The sequence below is a fragment of the Sinocyclocheilus anshuiensis genome, unplaced genomic scaffold (assembly GCF_001515605.1).
Source record: "Sinocyclocheilus anshuiensis isolate Anshui unplaced genomic scaffold, SAMN03320099.WGS_v1.1 scaffold838, whole genome shotgun sequence".
Taxonomy (NCBI): domain Eukaryota; kingdom Metazoa; phylum Chordata; class Actinopteri; order Cypriniformes; family Cyprinidae; genus Sinocyclocheilus; species Sinocyclocheilus anshuiensis.
The window spans coordinates 902138-922274 of NW_015539915.1; the positions used below are offsets into that span (position 1 = coordinate 902138).

The 20137-nt window shown below is 37.0% G+C and overlaps 1 protein-coding gene across 1 annotated transcript in view; it reads right to left on the reverse strand.

The window, feature by feature from the left end:
* LOC107686433 (integrin alpha-1-like) overlaps positions 1-20137 on the reverse strand; it is a 54417-nt gene that overhangs the window by 16861 nt on the left and 17419 nt on the right. Inside the window, exons 3-14 of the mRNA XM_016483425.1 lie at positions 17317-17429; positions 14600-14691; positions 12500-12614; positions 11142-11263; positions 9620-9768; positions 9100-9250; positions 8804-8978; positions 7689-7762; positions 6688-6832; positions 5794-5936; positions 5086-5229; positions 3197-3457 (exon numbers count right to left, since the gene is read on the reverse strand). Of these exons, the coding sequence (XP_016338911.1) occupies positions 3197-3457; positions 5086-5229; positions 5794-5936; positions 6688-6832; positions 7689-7762; positions 8804-8978; positions 9100-9250; positions 9620-9768; positions 11142-11263; positions 12500-12614; positions 14600-14691; positions 17317-17429 (1684 nt within the window). The remainder of the gene's footprint in view (positions 1-3196; positions 3458-5085; positions 5230-5793; positions 5937-6687; positions 6833-7688; positions 7763-8803; positions 8979-9099; positions 9251-9619; positions 9769-11141; positions 11264-12499; positions 12615-14599; positions 14692-17316; positions 17430-20137) is intronic.

The window sequence follows — 20137 nt, forward strand, 5'->3', positions numbered from 1 at the left end:
CCCGCTCTTCTTTTTCTGTGTGTTACTTTTCTATTTAGTTCATTTATTTACTGACAAATACAATTTTAAAAAACCTCTCTCTTCACTATTATGGCTGAAACAGGGTCAGCTGACAGTAGGCGTGTTTCCATTGCAGATTTGCGCAAAACTTTGGCGATATTTTAAAAAAAGTTATCAACTAAAACGTAATTTTTTCCTCTCGCGATAAGTCATGGCAATGGATTTTGATGGGATTTTGACGGATTTTGGCTACCCCAGCCATTATATTTAATCGAAGGAGGCGTATGCGTGAATCTTGACAGAAGCAGCATGGAGAGCAGCTTCTGGGACGTGCCGTGGCGCGACTGGTAACACAAGTGTTGACTAGAGTGGCCGCGATCAGCTCCGGTGGCCATGTTGGAGCCGTAACGCGCCGCAGACGTGTGCAGTGTAAATAGTCTAATCATTAATGGCAGGGAAAGCCCCTTATACTTGAGAGCAGCCACATATGAAGTGTTTCTTGGAGGTTGTAGTACATTGAAGAATGATCATAAGACTTTTTACATACGCCATGTGACCTGTAAATACGAAAAAAAAAAGAAAAGCGTGGTGTCAGAGTAAGAACAACATCCCCTATTTTGAGACCAGTGCCAAAGAAGCCATTAACGTGGAGCAGGCCTTCCAAACTATCGCTCGCAATGCACTTAAACAGGTACTGGAAGTTGTGTATACCTGTCTTCAGATCAATTTCAGAAATACGATTCAACAAAATCTAATTGTTCCATATATCTCACTTTCAGCAAGATCCTGTTTGATATCAGATGAAAAAAGACAATAATCAGTAATCTATCACCTTGTTAAAAAGATGAAAATTGTGTATTGAAACAATTTACTCCCCAAAGCTATGACTTTGTTCCATAGAACAAAAAAGGAGACGTTTAGCAGAATGTTCACGCTGCTCTTTTCAATACAAAAAGCTCCATACAAGTAGCTTGTACAACTTGTGCTACATTCCAAATCTTCTCCAATCAAAAATTAGTCAAAATCGTATATTGGCAATAGTATAAGTGACGTAAGAAGCACAGCTCACACAGAAGTCACTTTCAAACCAAGCAGCTTTCTTCTGGTTAATTCGATGAATCCATGTGACAAGTGTGAACCCGTTGCGAAATCTGCATGAGGAAATCATTCGCCCTCAAAGCAAAAATTCGCCAAACAGCGGTACGCTACTAAGTTTTTCACTATAATTATTGCCCTCTGCCATATTCTGATATGCTGTATGAAATGAATTTAACGTCCGTGATGTTGGACATTCTGAAATGCGAATGAGATTTTAATATTAGACTTAAATATTGCTGTTTTTGTCTCACAAAGCTATTTTATGACACCGGAAGAAATGGAATATAGTAACTTAATAATATGTAACTACTAGTAATATGTAAATCAGTCATATGAACTTTTTTTCTGGCACTTGTCGTTTCTTGGCTCTTTCAAGCTGCAGCTTTCATTGTATGGAGAAGTGTAGCATGAACATTCTACAAACTTTCTCCTTTTTTTGTTTTACGCAAGAAAAAAAAAAAGTAATTCAATTTTTGAATGGCATGGGTGTAGGGGTGTGCGATATTGACCAAAAATAATATCTCAATATTTTCTGGGATTTTATCGATAAAGATAATTAGACAATATTTTTCTGAGTGTGTTATTGTGCTGATATCTTAAGGACTACCGTGGACAGCTGGCTCCTAAAGTTTTTGTTATTCTTCATTATTCTGTGTGGTGATCAGTTCACAGCAGTGATATTAATCTTTTCCAATAAGTTTAAATTGATTTGCACCTTTTATGGGCATTTTTACCTTTATAAAGCCATTTTTTTCTAAAAGTGTGCATCATCTTTTGAGTCAAATTCTTACATTTAATCAGTCAATTATAATAATAATACATTTAGGCTGTTACTAAACAAATGAAATCAGTATCAATAAAATTCATCTTTGCAGAAGTGGCATTTAGATGTATTTACACAATGCAGCTCAGAGGGACAAGGAATGCTTTAACCTGCAGTTACAAATGCATAAATAATGTTTCGATATTTAAACATGAAATGTTGAATACTGATATTTGAAATTATTAAAAAAAATGAAAAGATACTTTAAATGTGAAATTAAAACCGCCAGTTGGTGGCAGCAAGTCACTGTTAATAAGTGAGTCATTGCGATTGAACCGAATCATTTAAACGGTTGATTCATTCAGGAACAAAACAACATCATGTTGCTCAGAGACGCAAAACAGTGCTGTGGCTGTGTTTGCAATGTTTTTTGTTGGCGAAATAGCGCAGAAATAGCACAAAAACAGCCAATATGGTGTTTAAAACATAAGTCTCTTGATATTAACTTATTGTTTATTGAACTGTTGTATAAAATCAATATCACATTTGTAACCATGCTGATTTTTGATAAAAAACGGAGCTATTCGTGTGATATTGATTAACTATATGAATTGATATAAATATATACATTTTCTGCCCCCTTGTCTTGAATTATGTGATCATTCTTAATGCATACTGTGTTGGTCTAACCAGACTTCATCACGTCGCGTATGCGTGCCTCTGTTTGTTTAGTTTTTGAAATATACTCGATAATGTGATGTCTCACGAGTTCAGTATTTGTGCTAAACCTGCGCAGATTTGGCTTGCATGAACTTCCCCCAAGAAATTAATGAGTGAACATAACTTACGAAAAGTAACCCGCCAAATTGGCTAGTCATTTGAGAGCGTTACCCGCCACAGCTGATTTTTACCCGCATTTGGCGGTTGTTAATTTCAAAACCTGATCATATGGCTTTTTACGAATGCCATGTGACCTGTTAATGCGGAAAAAACGTTTCCATTGCAGTTTTGCGAAATATTCCTTTTTCGAATTGCCTGAAAAACCACCTCATGCGAGTGTAAAAACTTTTTTGCGATATATGGGCATTTTTGCGAAATTGATGCATTTCCATTAGGCGTATTTTCAATTCGCAATTTAAATTTGCGCAATTTGAAGGGTAATGGAAATGCGCCTTTACACTTTAGCACAAGTAAGTTTTTAACATCCAGTGTTAATTAGCCACTTAAATACAAACGCAGCTTATGTTACTGTTTGCATGTTTTAAACAGGGATCCTTTCTCCCCACCAAGGGGTCTTTGAAGACCACTTGATGCTATGCTTAGAAGATTCTTTACCTGTACATACTTCTCCTTTATTGATTTCTGAGAGCCGTGGTAAATATACACCGCCCCTCTGTGGTCGTTCTCCAGAGGTGATCCGATCACTATGTCACTGAAGCCGTCCAGGTTGAGGTCAGGGACGGCAGCGATGGCGGTACCGAAGCGTGCGCCGCAGGGCTCGTTCTTACTGACGCTCTTACAGTTGCTCTGGGAGTGAGCCGTACAGCAGGTCTGATTCACTGGCTTCAGCATCATCTCGTGTTCAAACAGCCCGTCCTGAGGAGTAACAACCAGACACAAGACTGGAAATCTCAGTGTGGCCAGCCAGTCATTAGCTTCCGTCCAAAGTTATGCGGAAAATCCGAATAAACCATTTCCATCCCATGCGTTTTAAGAGAACAAAACTGTCACCTCCAACTGGCGCAAAGTAATAATAATAAAAATGAAAGTTGCTGCAACTGGGGAAGCCTCTGGTTCTTTTCTCCTATGTAATAAATGAGTTATGCCTCAGAGCTCAAACCAAGAAGCTTACTGTTGATCAATATGACAAATTTGTTCGACCAACTTCCGCACAGAGAACTTAATCACCTCTTGCGAAACTCCCAATTGACCCTTCGCAAAGACTCGCCCCTTTTAGTTACTGTTGCGATGTCTGACTAAACATGCCACTCTCACACTACTCAACACGTTCTCACGCAGTGGAAAATACATCGCGGAGCAAAGAGGAAACTGAAAACACGCAGAGCAGGTTACTTCTGGTATGAAACAGTCTCAGATTTCAAATTTTGTAATTTTGTAAGAAATTCAAACAATTGATGCTGTTTTGTGGCTCTTTAATGTGTCGTGACAGATCGCTATAGCCTCAGTTCAAGCGGCACGTGAACCGATCATCTCTTCCTCTTTACTAGTTATAGCACGAAATAAACATGAATGAACATCAGAGGGTATCTTGTTTCAACTGCATGAAGAAAGACGTCACTACACACTATCTTCAAGTTCGAGTCCACCGATGTTAATCTAATCTCCTGTCTGGTTTGTTTGTCGAACAAAACGGCAGATTTGGTGTTGTGATTGGTCAGATCACCTGTCAATCAAACTCCCTGCGAAGCTTTCTATTGAAATGACTGGATTTACACCATGTTACACCATGGGATTGGGTGAAAATTTACAAAACCCATAAAATGACAAAAACCCTAAAAAGACTTTTGCAACTTTTTTTGAGAAAAGATGAAACTGTTTTAAAAATGGATAAACCAATGGAGTTAAACAGGAAAGAAAAGACTTATCACAAATCATTATATGCAAATAAGCAAGAAAAAAAGACCAACTGATATGCAAATTTTACAATTGTTGGTTTGATTTCTTGAACATTCTTCTTGGGAAACACTGTAAGAAGGTCAAAGACTTTTAAGAGGTTTTAAGAGTTGAATTTATGTCTAGAGATTGTGATTTGATTTGAAAATCATGGAGAAAAAACATGAACAATATGTGCAATCAATACAGTTCTGCCTTGTAAATGCAAATGCTTCACGAAGAAACACTGACCAATGGATAAAACCTCAAAACCGATGGAAATCGCTCCATTTAAGCCACTATTTGGAAGCTGTTGAAAGCAGGTGCTCCACAGAGGCTGGTATTTTGCTGGAGATATTACAGTTTCATTAGATTTCCATTCCCATGATGCCAAGCTCCTACCCGTGCTCTCATTCCAACCCTTCCCCTGCTCTGGGAGCACTTATCTCAGGCTGAACACCAACACAACACACACTCACTCCCTGAGGACAGATCCAGATTTACTGCTCCCACATGCTCTCGGCGTGGAATGGAGGTACTACACTCCCCTACACGTGTTTTCAATATGTGGAATGAGGCATATCACACACAGATTAAAGACACATACACACCTCATTGAGTCTGTAGACGTAGACTTGACCTTGTTCGTCCCTCTCTGGACCCATATACATGGGAGCTCCTACCAGAAGGATGTCAGTGTAACTGTCACGGTCGATGTCATGCGTCTGGAGAACACTGCCGAAATAGGAGCCAATCTAAGAAGAACATGACACACTTCATAAATACCACTGAAAATGAAACTTCAATGGAAACATGCAGTAATGAAAATCTATTAAGAATAATGGTAATGAAAAAACATTCAAAAGTAAAAATTACAGTAATAACACTACAGTAGTGACGATTTGGGAAGGAAATATGCTTAATAGTCATGAAAATAAGTAAAACAAATTATATATATACACACACACACACACACATATATATATATATATATATATATATATATATAATATATATATATAAAATAATATAAATAATATAATAAAATAATAAATTAATATAATACAAAACAATATATATTTCTAAAGTACATTATTCATATTAAAATATATAATTTATGTATATACAAGAATTAATATAATTTATTTTCTTTTGAATTTGGTGTGGAATGTGATCTGAACATGAACAAATTTCATTTTATATATATTTACTTTAAAAATGTAATTCTTTAAATAGTTTCTTTTGATTTTTGGGGTGAAATATGATCTGTTTTTGCGAGATCCACCCGAAATTGTTTGAGGTTGTGGTTATGAAGCTACCTGCTCTCCTTTCAGCGTCTGTGTTATGGTGACATTTTCTCCGTCGAAGCGGTACACCGTGACCCGGCCGCTGTGGTTAAAGCGTGGTGCACCTGTGATGTACAGCACCCCATGGGGTGTGTGCGCCGACTGCACGTCATAACCTGCAAGCAAAACCACACTGCAACCTTTACCACCACACAACTAACCCAACCTCACAGTCATTTACAGCAGTCTGCACGCTTAATACGAAACAGCTGGGGCCCAAATCATAAACGGTTTCATTACAGCAGACACAGACATTGTTGGGAATAATGCTAGAATAAACCAGCTTGACTGATTATAAATCTTTTTCCGTAAATCAGGATTTGTAAAACAGTGCTTCCGCGCAGCTTGTTCTCCAAACACGTTTATCAGGCAGAGTCATTTCAACTAACTGCTTCTGTTTCTGGAGCAACAGCCTTAAAAGGGGTTGTGTGGAGAGTGTGAGTGTTTGCACTTGGACTGTGAGTGTTTATGGGACGGCAGAAGATCGTGACAATGTGTTTAGACTACAAGCACCATACTGTCCTCTGTTGTGAGCTTCCTTGTCTCTCCGAGGAGAATATTATGAAGGAAATAAAATTCCTGATATGTATATGCAGCATTTTTATTGTTGATTATTTGGTACCCAAAAGTATAATCATTCAAGGCCTTGGCTTATTGTCTTTGTAGTCTTCTAGGCCTTAACTAGGCTTGAAGTTAGAGGTATAGGTAGTTGCTAAAGCTGTTGTTGCAATGGATGGGACAGAAACTCATGTAGGTGAGTTCAAAACTGATACTTTTAATATTTGCTGATTCCATCCATCATTTTCTGTCCACTCTCTACTATTACTATAAATAAAAGTCAATGTAAATGTCATTTGTAGTCCTCACCTATGTATCCCGTCATGCCTTCGTATCTCTGCTCTGCAGGGTCGTGGAAGGTGTTTTTTTTGGGAACGACAAACTCTTGCCCAGATTGCATCACTACAGTGCCGTTCCAATCGAAAGCGCCCACGGCTCCCAGCATCACACCCGCCTTTCAGAAAGATATACATTATATTACATATATTACAATTACACTCTAAAAAATGCTGCGTTAAATATAACCCAGCGCTGGGTTAAAAAGGGACAAGCACACCTGAGCTTCTACTTACAATATGTGAAGTGCTATACTGTATGTGTATGCGTTGATCAATGTTTATATGTGAATAAACGCATAGATTAAATCAACCATGTGTCTTCAGAAGACTTGGATTCATATGGATTACTTTTATGACGTTATGATGAACTCTGAAGTATCAGCGTTTTGGAAGAATGGACTCTTAATGGAGGGACAGAACTTTTTCCGTCCATACGTGTAGTGTTGCTTTCGTCAACGAAAATTATGACTAAATATCGTCGTCAACGAACCTTTATCACGTGACGAAAACGAGACGAGACGCAACGTAAATGCTGGTCATGTGACGATGACTATAAATAACCTTGTTTGAAATGGGTTTGGCTAAAAGAAAAAATAAAATTTTGGTTTCGTCTATACTAGCTACTAAGTACTTATACTATATTGACTGGGTTAAATAGAATTGCATTTCTAAACAGAGGCATTTTATGACTAAGGCCCAGTGTGTTTACAGACTACCCAGCAATGCGTTCAAACATTTGCTAGTGTTACTTCTGTCTCTGTCAAACTGAGAAAGGATGTGACACTCTGACAGACTCATTGTACTTCCTTCTGTGATTCATAATCAAACACTGAAGCTTTTGCACGTTTCCTCTGTAGTTATGCACGACTCACCAGCAGCAGGATGTCAGATGAGGTAAATCAGACAACAGGACGGGGTCAGAATCTGATCTGAATTACAATTCTCAAGAGAGCAGATTGACAGGACACTTACTTTAGATGTGTGAGCACTGAATCCCGACTGAGACATTTCCATCTCAAACGAGGAGGTGTGTTTCTCAGATGTGGCTGTTAGACAAAGGCCATTTTTACATTTTTGACACAGGTTTCATGACATTAAACATTTGAATTATGATTCACTTGTCTGCCGTAAGAAAATATGCCTAACTAGATAGTTATAGTTAAAACTAGTATTTTTGGAAGAAACTGGGAGAGTTTGTTTCTTCATCAGAACAGATTTGGAGAAATGTAGCATTACATCACTTGCTCACCAATGGATGCTCTGCAGTGAATGGGTGCCGTCAGAATGAGAGTCCAAACAGCTGATAAAAACATCACAATAATCCACAAGTAATACACACCACTCCAGTCCATCAATTGATGTCTTGTGAAGTGAAAAGTTGCATGTTTGTAAGAAACAAATCCATCATTAAGATGTTTTAAGTTTGGGTGCTTCTAGTCTAGATTTTTAACTTAATTTTTATCTTCATTTTCAACTTCAGATGCTTTTAGTCAAAATACCAGTTCATAATTCATAATAACGCTTCCTCCAATGAGTTCATCTCCTGTTGTACTCTCACATCAAAATCCACCAACATATTTGTTTAGAACTGATTTGACTGTTTTCACTTGTCACTTTCACTTGTGCTTGATCTGTACATATTTCTCTCCAGATTCAGACGAGACTTGTATTTTAGCCAGAAGAAATTGTTAAAAAGTTAAAAATGTCTTAATGATAGATTTGTTTTGTACAAATGTGCAGCTTCTCAGTTAACTGATGGACTGGAGTGGTGTGGATTACTTGTGGATTATTGTGGTGTTTTTATTGGCTGTTTGGACTCTCATTCTGACGGCACCCATTCACTGCAGAGCATCCATTGGTGAGCAAATGATGTAATGCTACATTTCTCCAAATCTGTTCCCATGAAGAAACAAACTCATCTACATCTTGGACGGCCCGAGTGTGGTAAAATTTTCATTTGGGGGTTAACTATTCCTTTAATGCCAGTCTAGGAGATTTTTTGCCTGATTTATCATCTGCAATGTGAAAATTGTATGTCCAACCGTATGATTAATACTTAACTAAACATACTATATTAGGTACGTTACCCTCTAAGGCAAAGATCTTGCTTCCTAAGGCATCCACGATGGTCACTAATGCTGTTTCATCTGACACATTGAAGAAATGATCGCTTTTGAGCTCGCTAGCAATAAATTCGATTTCATCAATAAACTTCTTTATTTCTTCATTGGTTTTATTTTGTCGATTATAGTCACCAAGGACCTACAAAAGACAAAATTACATGTGCCACGTTAAACATGAACAGCAATCTATATTGTCTACTGAAACCATTGAATCCATGCACCACAGTATTTATTTATCATACATGGATGAATATACTTACAGCAACAGCGAACCGCTCAATCCCATCTCGTTCACACTGATCCGTGACATTTTTCAAATTGTAGTGGTCATGTGACTCGCCATCTGTGACGATCACCATTACTTTTTTGACTCCTGGTCTTGCTCCTCGCGCCACTGTAAAGGCCTCTTTCCTTTAGAAAATAAACAACATCAGGTCAGGATTCTGTACAAAGTTTACAACTTCCTTTGTTTGAATTGACACACTGAAAAAAAAAGACTATTAGGAGATTTTTCTGAAATACAACAGGCTCCGAAAGACTAAGACTGCCGGTGAAAATGCATTTAATTAAAATAATTGAATACAACTCTATTCATTACAAATTAAAATATCAGCATAACAACTTGAATTTTAAAAAATTACATTAATTTCAGAATTTCTTATTTCCCCTTTTGCTTGAAGATCACGTTATCCAGAATACATTTTATCGTAACATTTCTGTTTTAAATTTAAAGCTGATTTTCAAATGTAAAATTACTCTTTGAATCTTATTGTGTGATACCTTGCTGTATCAATGCCAAGAGCTGTCATGGTTTTGTGGCCGGTTCTTTGAGGTATCAAAGCAGCTTCCTCAAGAAGGTCTTTTGTGTTACTGAACTGGCTGAGGTTGAAGACGTGGCCGACATCGTCTCCGTAAGACACGATGCCCACCTGGAGAATCAAAAGCCCAAATAAAAAGTCACGCATAAAGCTCAGGTAGTAAGTTTGGGTGGCCCTCAGACACACCGTTGTCTCTCTCTGCTAAACGTCTCTGTCTGTGCTGACTCAAAAGTGAAGTCAATCTCTCAAAAAAGCCCTGCAAACATTTATTTAACCATGGAATATGTGGTCTTCCCCCAGCTCAACGTTCTGGAGCTGTATTTTCCAGCGGTGTGCTCAAGAAAGCCTTTATTTCCCTAGAATCAAACCACCCAGTAGCTTCTCCATGGAAAGTCTTTATGTAATACTCCTTGTAATGATGTTAATGTAAGCCGATGACAGATCCACTTATGTGCGACTAACTGCACACAACTTTGACAAAACAAATCGCTATGGTTTTTAACAAGTACACAAAACAATTTGAAATCCAACCACTAAAGGGTTATTTCACCCAAAAATGAAAATTCTTTCATTATCAGTATTATTGTAGTATCATTCAGACACTATTAGTTTTTCCAAAATAGTTAAATAGTTATAAAAGTTATTGGGTTGTTTTATATGTCTATATAGTTTTCATTTATTTTTATTTTAGTACATTGAATAAAACTAAGTGAAAATAAGATACTGCTTTGGCAACTAGCTAAAATAAAATAGTTTTGCAACCACTTGAACTAAAGCTAATTTATAAAAAATAAATTAATGTTAAATATAAATATAAAAAAACTAAAAAAAATAACAAATAAAAATAGCAATAAATAATAATAGAATTAATTTTTTTACATTTACATGGAAATTAAAAAGAAAGTTGGAAATATAAAAACAATATATGATTCAAAATATTAATAAATGCTATAATAGTACATATATAATACTTTTCCAAACTTGTATACATTTATTTTGCCCTGCGGAGAGAAAAAATAAGCGTCAGTAATTGTTTTTTTTTGTCCATACATTGAAAATCAGTGGGGTCAAATGTTCAAAACATTCTTCAAAATATCTTTTTTGAGTTTCACATATATAATACTTTTCCAAACTTGTATACATTTATTTTGCTTATTTATTAAAAAATAAGCATCAGTAATTGTTTTTTTTTGTCCATACATTGAAAATCAGTGGGGTCAAATGTTCAAAACATTCTTCAAAATATCTTTTTTGAGTTTCAAAACAGGTAAGTCAGTCATAGATATTTGGAACCACTACAGGGGAAGTAAATGGTGACACAATCTTCATTTCTGAGCCAACTCTTCCTTTTAAAAAGCAGCTTGTGTTAAACATCCAATGATGCAGTAAGTGGATATTTTATTTTAACCTGATGTCATTTCTAAAGTGTTTGAAGACAAACTACATGGTTGCTCTCCAGAGCACTATAATTACACAAATCTCACCCGGGCTGGTCCGATTTCAATGCTCTGGAGAAATTTGACCAGAAACTCGGTGATGGGATTCCACGGGTAGATGCTGTTGGAACCGTCCAACACTATGACAATGTCCATATCCTGCTTGCACTCTGAAACAAGCAAATAAACCTAATGAGCACCTTCTTTACAATTATTCAGCGAGAAAGAGAAATAAATACCACATTGCTTTCCTTTAAATTCCTGAAAGGAAGCTGAACGCCAACAGCCAACTAGTAGGTTTACATGACATAGCTGACTGAAACTGTGCGCACTTATATAAAAATGTATAATAAAAAAGCAGTGGTTAATCACAGCTTATGCTGTTTTGCCAGTCACTTTTTGTATATGGAAGAAAAGAGATGTGACCTTTCATTAGAAACTCAATATAGTTTGTACATCTGTTTATACTGTGGTAAATAAAGGCTTAGACCGCGCATCTGTGGAGACGTGCTGAAATCGCGTTTGGTCTCGTACTGTATCGCGTACCTTGTCAGTGTCGTGCGCTTTGCTTGGCCATTTGTTGTGATAAACAGGAAAGTGTGTCCAGCTGAATTCAATTTGAGTTTTGTTAAACGAATAAAAAAGAAGCTTAGTTTACCGCGGAAGCGGTCGCGGCTGCGGCCGTGTGCAGACCGAAGAGTGTAAAGACCATCGACTCTACTGTGCGACTCCACCGGCCAGGGACACCGGCAAAGGAGAAGTATCGCTTTTTATTTCTCCTCTTTCCTATTACTTGTTTCGCTTCTGTTTCAGTTTTCTATTTTTTTGGTGTTTGGCTTAGTGTTATGTTAGAATCATTATTATACTCATACCTTTTGTTCTTTTAATATTTTGAATTGTTTTTAGCTTTATTTTTTTGTTTTCATTTAAATGTTTAGTTTTGAAATGTTGTATGCATTTGTCATTTTTATTTAATTGATTTTATTTTCTTAAATGTGTGTATATATATATATATAGTGTTTTTAGAGTTTTAGCTTTTAGTTTTAATGACTTTTTCTTATTTGTAAGTCGCTTTGGATAAAAGCGTCTGCTAAATGACTAAAAGTAAAAGTAAAGTAAAAGCATCTGAATGCTAACCATCGCTATTTGCCATTTAGAATCAATCTGAGAATTCAAATTTGCATTTAATGATGCAGAATTCAAATGAAGTGATGCGGCGGACAGTGCTGGTTGTTGCTATGAAACATCATACAGTATGTATGTGTGTGTTTATGATGAGTCACTGGTTCTGTGTTGCGTTGGGAGATGTCAGCTCTCCTAAACACTGTCCTAACATGGACATGCGGCACAGGGGTTTACTCGGCTGGAATGCGCTAATGTACACTCACAACACGTGTGTGTCGTACCTCGTACAGTCGGAGCGATGGAGTTGAGGACTTTGAAGGAGGAGCTGACATTCGAGCAGATCCCAGTGATGTACTGCTGTTTTCCACACATGTAGCCGTACTGAGGACCACAGGCCTGTCCAGAGGGAACGAGAGAGAGGGATTGGAGCACTGAGTAGCTGACATGACATGAAAGTTTATGGTTATCACAGAAAAAAAGCCTAGCATTTTTTTTTTTGGACTTATATTTTCATAATTTGGCTGGACAGCAAAGATTCATACACATGTACACTGCTATAAAAATGAATGAATGAATAAATAAATAAAACTTTAACTGAAATGAAACACATGTACACTGCAAGATTTTCAATGTTTTTTTTTTTAAAGAAGTCTCTCTTATGCTCATCAAGGTTGCATTTCTTCGATCTAAAATACAGTAAAAACAGTAATATTGTGAAATATTATTGCAATTTAAAATAAAGCTTTTCTATTTTAAAAGGGTCATATGATGCGATTTCAAGTTTTCCTTTCTCTTTGGAGTGTTACAAGCTGATTGTGCATAGATAAGATCCCTGAAGTTGCAAAGACTAAAGTCTCAAAACCAAAGAGATATTCTTTATCAAAGTTAAGACTCTGTCACGCCCCCCTAAAACAGCTCGTTCTAACACGCCCCCACATATCTACCTCACTATGTGGAAATATTTGCATAATGCCACCCAAATGTGCACGCAAAGAAAGAAGGCGTGGTTTCAGTAACTGCAGTTAGTGTTGATGCAGCCATGTCAGGGAGACGCTGTGTGTTTCTAGGCGAAAGCAAAAGCACTTTATTTGGCCTTCCGAAAGTAGATGCATTTAGGAATCTTTAAGATTAATGTAATTTATTCCTGTGATCAAAGCTGAATTTTCAGCATCATTACTCCAGTCTTCAGTGTCACGTGATCCATCAGAAATCATTCTAATATGCTGATTTATTATCAATGTTGAATTTTTTTTAAATTGATGAAAACAAAGTTTAAAAAAACAACATTTATTCAAAATGACGATGAAAATTCAGCTTCGCATCACAAGAATAAATTACATTTTACAATATATTCAAATATAAACCAGTTATTTTAAATTGTAATAAAATTTCAAAATATCACTGTTTTTACAGTACTTTTCATCAAATAAATGCAGCCTTGGTGAGCGTAAGAGACTTCTTTCAAAAACATTCGAAAATTATACTGAACCCGAACTTTTGAATGATAGTATATACACATATATCCAGTCTTGTGGAATGACTATTCCATTTTTAATGTAATTGTTGAGAGTCGAGACCTCCCACAATTAATTATTTCTTTTGTAATGTTTATGTGGAACTATTTCCGTTTCAGTCCTTTGCAGCATATGGGAGCTGGAGCTGCATATGGGAACAGTTGGAAACACTGTGTCAAAAAGCTTAATAGTACATGGGAATGTTTAGGGGTGACGTGCTGAACTCCGTATCGTTTTCATTACCTTCTATTAAACTGGTTACATGGAATATTTGTATATTAAAACATCATTTGTCACACTGCAGGACCAGTCAACTAGCGAACTAGCGAAATGAAAAAAGGTGATAAAAAGTGCTGAAAATGTCCAGTTGTAATTTGCTTGAGTTCTGTGTTGCACACCTTGTCAAACAAAATCCTAAAGCAATTTTTATAATAACTTGGACTCAGTCCTAATGGGATCAACTAAGATCCTACTGGATAAACTGAAATTCCTACTTTTCCATTGCATTTTTCCTTGCTCAGAATGTCAGTTTGTCAATTCGGATTACACTTGATTCATAGAGGATTCCTGTTTGATCCCATTAAGTCCAGCTCCAAATTAAACATTTCTTTAGGATTTTTTGAGTACTGGAAAAGCTGCGTTTTCATGAACTGACAATATGTTCAGTCATAAAGTATAACCAAACGCAGACATAGTGCCAGCATGTCATGGCTGTTCTATAATTATAAACATTAACTGGAAAACCGAGTGTTTCTGTAATGTAATGATTTAAAAAGTCTGTGATCAGACTCTATTAATTAACAGTGGCTGAAGTAACAGAAGACATATAAAGATCTCAGTGCAATCACATCCGCAGATGTTCCCTACCAGAAAGCCACTGCCATCTGGGTTAACCACCAGCGTCGTCCCCATAGTCATGTTTTCCTTCACTTCATTTATGTTCGGAATTGTTGTGTTTTCTGTAAGAAAAATAGACAAATATGCACTCACAGTGAAAATCCTATGAAATGAATATCTAAACAAAAACTCCCCTGCATTTTCCCATAAGCGGATTGAACACTTTTGTTCATACACAGACCCTTGAGATTGTCTTTCTACTTGCCTTTTTAAAAGCAAACGACATTGCTAGAGTCCTTTATGTGGGGTTTTAATGGAGAAAAACACAGTTTTGCAGCTTTTTTGTCCCTTCCTGCTTCACAAACACACAATGCGAAAAAGCCATGGGCATGAAAACTAGTGTGAAAAATAATATTGTTAACCCATACAATCTACATTGTACACTGACATATTTAAAAAGATGACTTATAAAAGGGAAAACACTGAGGGTAGAGATTCATCTGAATTCCTGTTGGAAGTGTCTGATTTTGAGGCAGATCCCTGAAGTAATGAAAGACGACATGCAACATTGAGTTATCTGGTGAAGGATTATGTAATTAGGTGTAGATTAGACATTAAAATGTTTTTTGGATCACTTCCTGTCTAGGCCTCCTCTGAGAGTCAGACATTCAGGCAGAGGTTAACATAAAAACAGATTTAGCGCTACAGGCTAATGAGACTAACAAACAAAACATTACATCATGAACCAATGAACCAACCACTCCAAATATCAACAGATAAATGGGGGTAATGCAAAAAACACAGGCTGATTTCTGTTAATTACTAGCTCAAAAACAAAAACAGTAAGAGCCTCTGTACTAGCTTGTTCTTTTTACTTGCATTGAATCGCTTGAATTGTATATCATTCCTCATTTGTACGAGGCTTCAGATAAAAGTATCTGCTAAACAAATGTAATAAATGTAAATGACCCATGAGTCAAGGTCAAAGTCTCTCTGGCCATTATCAGGTTGAGCTCTCAGGCCACAATCTGCTTTAGCTCCTCTTGTATTCTCACAGTAACACCTCTAGAAAGTGTACACAGATGTTTCTCTGTGCATGTTTTAGACATCCAGGTGCTGTTAAGTGTCAAGACATTAGCATTCACACAAGGCTTCCTAAATTAAATGATCATACTTGCTCCTGAATTAGAAGGATGGGACTTTCCTCTGATGCACTCCCGCATTTGGTGACTGATAATAACTTTGACTAATAAGGACAAAGCAACATATCTAAACTGTAAACATGAGATCTATCTTGCAATGCATTGTAGTTCCTCTTCAGGAACTCGAGCTGCGTCGAAAACGCTAGGGGAACGCCTTCTGCGACCCACGCTCTGAAAAGTGGTCGCCATCTGACTTGGCATTCAATTGTCTGGAGATGCTGGCCGTATTTCAGGCATTGAAACACTTAAGAGGTCACCATGTGTTGGTGCGCACCGACAACACAGCGGTGGTCTCTTACATCAACCAGCAGCTTCCTGGTCATGACGTCATCCGCCGTGATGTCCCGTTCAGCTATTGGACTGATTTCACATGTGATTCAGAGCGTGGGTCGCAGAAGGCGTTCCCCTAGCATTTTCGACGCAGCGTCTCGTTCCCTCGAGGAACTAGGGTTACATACGTAACCTGAGACGTTTTGCTATGTGGCATACAGTACACTACAATTGAAAAGTTTGGGATCAGTAGAATTTTTTTCACAAAAATACAGTAAAAACAGCAATATTGTAAAATATTTTTACAATAACTGTTTTCTATTTTAATACATTTTAAAATGTAATTTATTCCTGTGATCAAAGCTGAGTTTTCAGCATCATAACTCCAGTCTTCAGTGTCAAATGATCCTTCAGAAATCATTCTAATATGCTGAATATTGTAAAATATTTTTACAATAACTGTTTTCTATTTTAATACATTTTAAAATGTAATTTATTCCTGTGATCAAAGCTGAGTTTTCAGCATCATTACCCCAGTCTTCAGCGTCACATGATCCTTCAGAAATCATTCTAATGTGCTGATTTGCTGATCAAGAAACACTTATTATTATCAACGTTGAAAACAGTTGTGCTGCTTAACATTGTTTGTGTAAATTGTGATACTTTTTTCAGGATTCTTTGTTCAATAGTTACAAAAACAGCATTTATTTGAAATGGAATTTTTTTGTAACATAACTGTCACTTTTACTGTAAATTGAATGCATCCTTGCAGAATAAAATGATTGAAAATGGAAACAGACTGTTGATAATGACTAAATTGAAGGTATTTCTTTGTCGAAAAGTTGTAATGATGAATCAGTAATTGTTTTGACTTCAAGACTGAGGAAGCGTGTACCCTTTCCCTTCTCTGGAGGTTTTATTTTGGAAAGATGATTTGAGAACTTCATTCTCAAATCTGGAGGAGTTTGCATGCCAAGTCAAAGTGCCATGTTAGTGCATGTTTATCAGCCGAAATCTGCTAGTACCCTTGAGTCACGCAGCAGTGTTTGGGACAGTCAAAGTAGTACCAACTGAGGAAGTATGTCCATTTCTCGCCAACTGAGGTAATGTCTGTCACCCTTCCTATAACAAGTTTTCTGGTATAACCACACCCACAGAGTAAAAACACACAGTAAATACAGACGAATGATTCACAGCAATGAACAAAAATAGCTTGTGGAAAACATGATGGCACTAACCGAACACACAAATGCTTTCAGGAAGGCCACCTCTCACCTGGCAAAAGGAATTTTTCACATCCAGTGTTTTTGTTTTGTCCAACAGGGCACCTGTAGACATCTCCGGTCCGTTTAGCCGGCTGTCCAGTCAGAGGAGAACCAATCAGAACCCTGCAGAAAAAAGCAGGAAGTAGAGAGTGGGCTCATTTATCCCTGACCGCAAAAAACCCCTTGGGCTTTGTGAGAAAGTGGAAGCACGCTGAGCCAAAGTGCAGTTGATTGATTCGCCAGTTTTCCAGTGGGAAAGAAAAGCATAACATAAATATGCACATGCTTATTTTTAAATATTACAGTAAAATGGAACATATGTGAAATGTCAGAACGACGAGGAGAAAAGAGTTTCTTTTTTCGGAACAATAACTGTTAGAGAGTTTGAATACGATGTTGACGGATATGTGATGTTTTACCCTTGAAGCCCACTATGATTTATGCGCTTTACAGTGAGATAACATGAAAGGTTGTTTATGTTTCATTATGTTCTGTGTTACATCTGAGTGCACTTAGCTGAATAAAGAACATTCGCCGTGTTCCTCAGGTTTCTAATGGCGGTTTTTGACAACAGTGCTAAAAGTAGGCATCCTTGTGTAAGCATATAAACAACTCAAGTCATTAACATTCCTGTGCACAAATGGGCCTTGACAGAGCAGTGGATACAAGCGGGAGTCCATGCAGTCTTCCCTTCTTTGAACAACAGTCACCTTCTATATATTTTAGCCTTGACTGACTGATAATTCACAAACAATACAAACATTTTAATAAACTTCATGTCATTTCAAACCTTGTTTGCGTCTGTGGAACACAAAATGAGAAATACTGCATAATGTCCTGGCTGCTCTTTTCCATATAATGAAAGTGAATGGGGATGGAGGTTGTTAAGTACAAATAATACCAAAATGGCACCAAAAAGCAGCATGAACTTTATCCACATAAGTCTTCGGAAGTCAAATGAGAACTTTGTGTGAGAAACAAGCTGTAATCTAACCCTTGCACATTCTCCTCCACCGTAACTTTAAAATCTCATTTGTGGTCATATACATTGAAATATGATGCATAAAGTCACATCAATAAATGCAGCTACAAGACATTCGAGAAACATTGGGCACTTTACACAAAGTCACCGATGTCTTAAACCACTTCTAGGATAATTTTATGATGCTTTATGTCATTTTTGATTCTCAACACCTTCCGCCTCCATTCACATTCATTGTATGGAAAAGAGCAGTAACAATATTCTGCAAAATATATTTTTTGGACAAAAAAAGGGGAAGAAATCCAATCACTGAGGTTTGAGGTGACATGAGAAATCAATTTCCTCTAATTTTTAGTTAATGAAAACCTTTTGAATAAAAGATACTTAAAATCTAAAGCCATCTTAAACACAATATACATAAAATAACACTGACTTATTGTAGAAATGTGATTAAAAAGGCTTTCTTTGGTTCTTCAGAAAGTACTGTATGAATGTTTTTTTAAAAGCTTTTCATTAAACAATTTTTGCTGCTTCGCTGTTACTGTGATCCTCAAAAAACCCTAATGTACTCTTTAAAATCCATCCCGATCACGTCTGTCAAATAATTTAACTACCCTGAACAGGTCATTGGCAAGGTTTACAAGTCAGTCAAGGCCACCTGTGAGAGGCTTTGGGGGTTTCACACCAGCTGAGGTGTTTCTCTGGAAGTACTGTAGAGGGTTAACCATTACAAGTGGTGCTAAAACGTGCTGCTGGACCCATTTTTAAGAGACTACAGATGTCTGACAGGGGAACTGTTTCATACAGTAGGGAAATCATTCCCATTTATTTATATTCGTAATGGAGTTAGCAGGCCTTAGTACATTAGCTTGATAACTTTATTGGGGGAAAAAAACGAGCCATTACAAAAGCAGACTACATCAGTGGTGCTCATAGGTTTATAATGACAATTCTTCAATATAAAATTAGTATATTGTTTATTATGTAGTAAATTAGTGCATCAAAACCGCTTGCTATAGTGTCATGACACTCAACCATGTGAATTGTTTTGGTTGTACAGAATGGTAAATAGAGGCAAAAAAGCAATGGCCAATCAGAATTCAGTATGCAAATATTACAATGACATTATCAATGTCGGTTCGATTTCGCATGGCGAACATTCCAATCACATACATCAAGTGGAGATTTTTAAACTTTCAAATCTAAATGTTCTAATAATATACAGTAAATACTAAAATAAATAGCACACCTATGGCCAGTTTTACTAACAGCTTGCGCCAGCGCAAACCGTCTTTTGGCGTTAAAATTGTACTGTCAGGTTTTACTAAAGACGAGCAGTGAAGAATTAGCGCTGAAAAGGTGTTGACAGTTATTTTTGCACCTGACCTTATTGAATATGCATTTGTAGGAGTTTCCCTTTCAGACACAAAATTTATGGGAGGAGAGTATTCAAATGAAACACACAACGTGTTTTACTAAGGTTTGCGCTCGTCAAATATTGGTAATAGCTAATTATTTTATTCCCAAAACAGCACGTCTTAAACTATTTTGTGCTTGAAATGGCTGCATTTGATGTTGCTAGGAGGAGGCACCACAGAGAACAGAGAGTGCATGGTAGAAGGGAGAGGATTTTTTCCACACGTATGAAAGGGGTCATATGATGCGATTTCAAGTTTTCCTTTCTCTTTGGAGTGTTACAAGCTGATTGTGAATAGTTAAGATCCCTGAAGTTGCAAAGACTAAAGTCTCAAAACCAAAGAGATATTCTTTATTAAAGTTAAGACTCTGCCACGCCCCCCTAAAACGGCTCGTTCTAACACGCCCCCACATATCTACCTCACTATGTGGA